Raw genomic sequence first — 3,410 nt, 5'->3', positions numbered from 1 at the left:
GGCGGGAAGGCCAGCCCCACCGGCTCCTGGCCGTCCTCTTCATCGTCGTCCTCCTCAGCGGGCCGCTCCAGCGCTGCTCCAGGGGACAGCAGGACGTCGCCTAAGGGGGACAAAGAGCTGCACTGAAGCCGGGCGGGAAGTGGCCGGGCCCACGCCTCATGTCGGGGCGCCCCCCTCCCCCGAACCGAGCCCCCCCGCCGCCGGCTCACCCCACCACGCCTCCTCCGGTTCCTCCGCCCCTTCCCCCTCCTCCGAGCCCGGGGCGCCCTTCTCGCTCCACTCCTGGAAAGGCCCGCCGAGGCGCGAGGTGCCCGGGTGGCGTCGGCGGACGTGCCGCTCGACGGCGCTCGTCTCGAGAGAGGCCAGTGCGCCCCCGCACACCATGCACACCAGGCCGCGCCGGCCGCCGTCCAGCTCCAGCAGGTATTCCAGCCGCCAGCGTTCCCGGCCCCGGGACTGCCGGCCCGGGCCCCCCGCCCCCGCCCCCGCGCCCTCCTCCGGCTCCTCCTCTGCCGGCCCGGGCCTCTCAGGGACCCAGCCAGCCTCTTCCTTTACGTCTGGGGGGCTGAAATCCCCAGAGGAGGGGGCTCCAGCAGCGGGGGCCAAGTCCCGGCTCTTTCTGGTCAGGTCCTGGGGGATGAGGTCATCGTCTGTTGGGGAAGGGGTGAGGGAGAGGGTCTCAGCCTGCTGGCTGTGTTGCCCTTACCCACGCAGAGGGGGGTCCATCCTTGTTCCTCACCCCAGCCCCAAGCTACAGGCCCCAGCCAGAGTGAGTGTGTGTAAGGAAGCGCGCTCGGGTGGCCTTGTGTGTAAGGAAGGGTAGGGGTTGGTATGCCTTCAGCCCCTGATCAGGAGTCCCTGCCTCCCAGTTTTCGCCCTAGACCGGGTGTTGCTGCCCTAATGTGAGGGAGTCTCAGCCCTGGGACAGCCTCGCACCTGCTGGGGGCCGGGTGAGCTCAGACAGCGCCTCCGGCTCGCCACCCCAGGCCTGCAGCAGGGCACTGCGCTGGGGGCCGCTGAGCCCCAAGGAGCTGGGGTGCACCTCCAGCACGTGGGCACGGATGTCGTCCAGGTGCAGGCTGGGCAGCGCGCGGCCACAAGCCATGCACACCAGCCGGTTCCCCCGCGGGTCATAGTCCATGAGACACTCAGCCCGGAACCAGGTCTGCAGGGACTCCTTCAGCCTCCGCTCCAGGCGCCGGGCCCCCAGCCCCCTGCTGCCCCTGGCCCTCCGGGAGGAGGCGGAGAGGCGCCGGCGCCGGGATGCCACTGGGCCCCCTCGCCGCTGGCGCCGGCAGCCCCCACCAGCTGAGGCTTTGCCTGAAAGGGTTGGAGGGAAGCAACTGAGAGGCTGGCCCTGGCAGGAGCCCCCACAACCTCTCACTCACTGGCTCCAACTGAGATCCCATACCTAACCTTAGCCCTTCTCTTCCTCTCCCTTCACAATTTAACTCCACCTCCTAATCCTCTCGACCAAGGGCTCTAAGCCCCACCTAACCTCCTCAGACCAGATTCTGGCCCTTCCCTAGACTTAAGGGGCTGCACCCTCTTGTTCTCCCACTGACCCCAGCCCTTCCCGTCTGATCTCCAACCTCTAGTCTCTCCCATCCGTGTAAAACCACAGGTCAAAGATGTCAGGGACACTGGAGATCCTCCCACCCACCTCCCCCCACACTACAGGGCAATAAACAGACCCCACCCAGAGAAGGACCAGCAACTTGCAGCAGAAAATCATATAGCGGGCAGAGGAGCTGCCTGCTTTGGCCCCATCACACCCAGGACCCTGCCTCTCCACATCCTGCATTACCTGGGCCCTTGGGTGGGCAAGCCTGGAGGCTGGCCCCCTCCTCCTCCTCTTCCTCTTCCTCCTCCTCCTCCTCCTCAGGCCCCTGGACCCCAAGGCCCTCGGCCTCTCCACAGGCCCCCAGCCCCAGGTGGGCATCCCAGCTGTTGCTGATGACTTCTTTCTCCCGGGGACTCCAGTGCAAGGAGTAGGGGTGCTTCTGGCGGATGTGCCGCTTGATGGTGCTGAGCTTGAGGGTGGCCAGAGAGCTGCCGCACACCATGCACACCATGCCATGCCGGGCAGCGTTGAAGTCCATCAGGTACTCCAGCCGCCAGTGATCGTGGTAGTAGCGTCGGTGGTCACGGCCAGGGATGCGGCTCTTTCCAGGCCTGGAGGCCCGGGCCTCACAATGGTCTGAGTATTTCCTGCCTGAAGATGCTGGTCCCCTGGCCCTGGAGGAGGGCAGGGGGGTACTCCCCCAGGACCCCAAGGCACCCCCTTCCAGCTGAAGATCTTGTCCTGAAGAAGGGGAAAGGGAGACAGCTCTTCAATCTCTGATTTCCAGGCAAAAAAAACCCAGGGCTTTGATTTGGAAGGCTAAAAAAGGGAGATGGGGGAGGGGGTATTCGGGCAGGGAAGGGATGGCAACAGTAATAAAAAGGATGTGGGAGAAGCAGGGAGTAAAAACACTTTACAGAGAGGATCAAGAACAAAACGATGCAGGGCATTGTGCAGACCAGCCATAACTTTTTAAAAATACGGTGAAGGCCAAGGAGGCAGCCAGCTCTGTAAGGTGCCCTTTCTGGACAAGCTGTAGGGATAAAGCCGGGAGAGCAGTGGTCTGGGGCGGTGACAGCCGGCTCAGAGCAGGCAGTGGGGCGAGAGGAACAAAGGGGGCATCTGTCTGCATCCTGCCAGAAGGGCCCCACCCAAAGGTCTCCCTTTTCCCAAGAATGCCTCAAATACAGCCTCCTGAGAATCCCACGTCAGGGAAGGACTTCTGCACTGTCAGTTCCCCAAACAGGGGTCCTCAAGACAAAGCTGTCAACGCCTCCAAGGAAAGGGGTTGCAGAGACTTGGATTCCCCAGAGTCTAGGCGAGCCAGTGACCCTGAGAAGGGATGGCAGGAGGGCCACCAGAGTGGCCACTGAAGATACTGCAGCAGGGAGCGGCCACCACCCACTGGAGCCCATTAATTTTTCTGGGGATTTATTTTTTGTTCTGGCAAGGCGCCAGCCCCTGCCCAGCAATCACAAGGGTGTGTACTGGAGGGGCCCTGCAAAGCCAGGGACGCTCCTTTTGTCAAAGCGACACCCAGAGCAGTCCCACACCCTCTCTTCAGTGCTCAACCTCTTTTACTTAGAAAATGCTCTTCTGGCCAAACAGAGTAAATGGGTAGCTTCTTTCTGATCACTCTCCAGTGGAGAACCCCTGGGTCAGGCAAACAAAAGACAGAATCAGAGAGGGCTCCTGTCACATTGTAGATGATTTTTTGTTTCAGTTTTCATTTTTTTAAAGTAGATCCATAGGGAAAAAAAACACAGTTTGAGTCCTTGCTTCACTGGAAACTTGCTCTGTGGCCATTCGAAGGTCACTCTGCTCTCTGGGCCTAAGTGGCTTTGTG

The 3,410-nt window shown here is 61.9% G+C and overlaps 1 protein-coding gene across 1 annotated transcript in view; it reads right to left on the bottom strand.

Annotated features, from left to right (window-relative positions):
- Positions 1 to 2,305, bottom strand: part of LOC102022936 (chromosome unknown open reading frame, human C11orf95) — a gene marked incomplete at its 5' end in the record, with an annotated part of 2,875 nt that extends 570 nt beyond the window's left edge. The window contains 4 exon segments of the mRNA XM_013513834.1: positions 3 to 100; positions 210 to 650; positions 937 to 1,320; positions 1,808 to 2,305. Coding sequence (XP_013369288.1) covers positions 3 to 100; positions 210 to 650; positions 937 to 1,320; positions 1,808 to 2,305 — 1,421 coding nt within the window.
- Positions 2,306 to 3,410: the final 1,105 nt, after the last annotated feature.

This window comes from Chinchilla lanigera, unplaced genomic scaffold, assembly GCF_000276665.1.
Source record: "Chinchilla lanigera isolate Chin_1 unplaced genomic scaffold, ChiLan1.0 scaffold00021, whole genome shotgun sequence".
NCBI lineage: Eukaryota > Metazoa > Chordata > Mammalia > Rodentia > Chinchillidae > Chinchilla > Chinchilla lanigera.
This window is presented reverse-complemented; position numbering and strand designations above follow the sequence as displayed.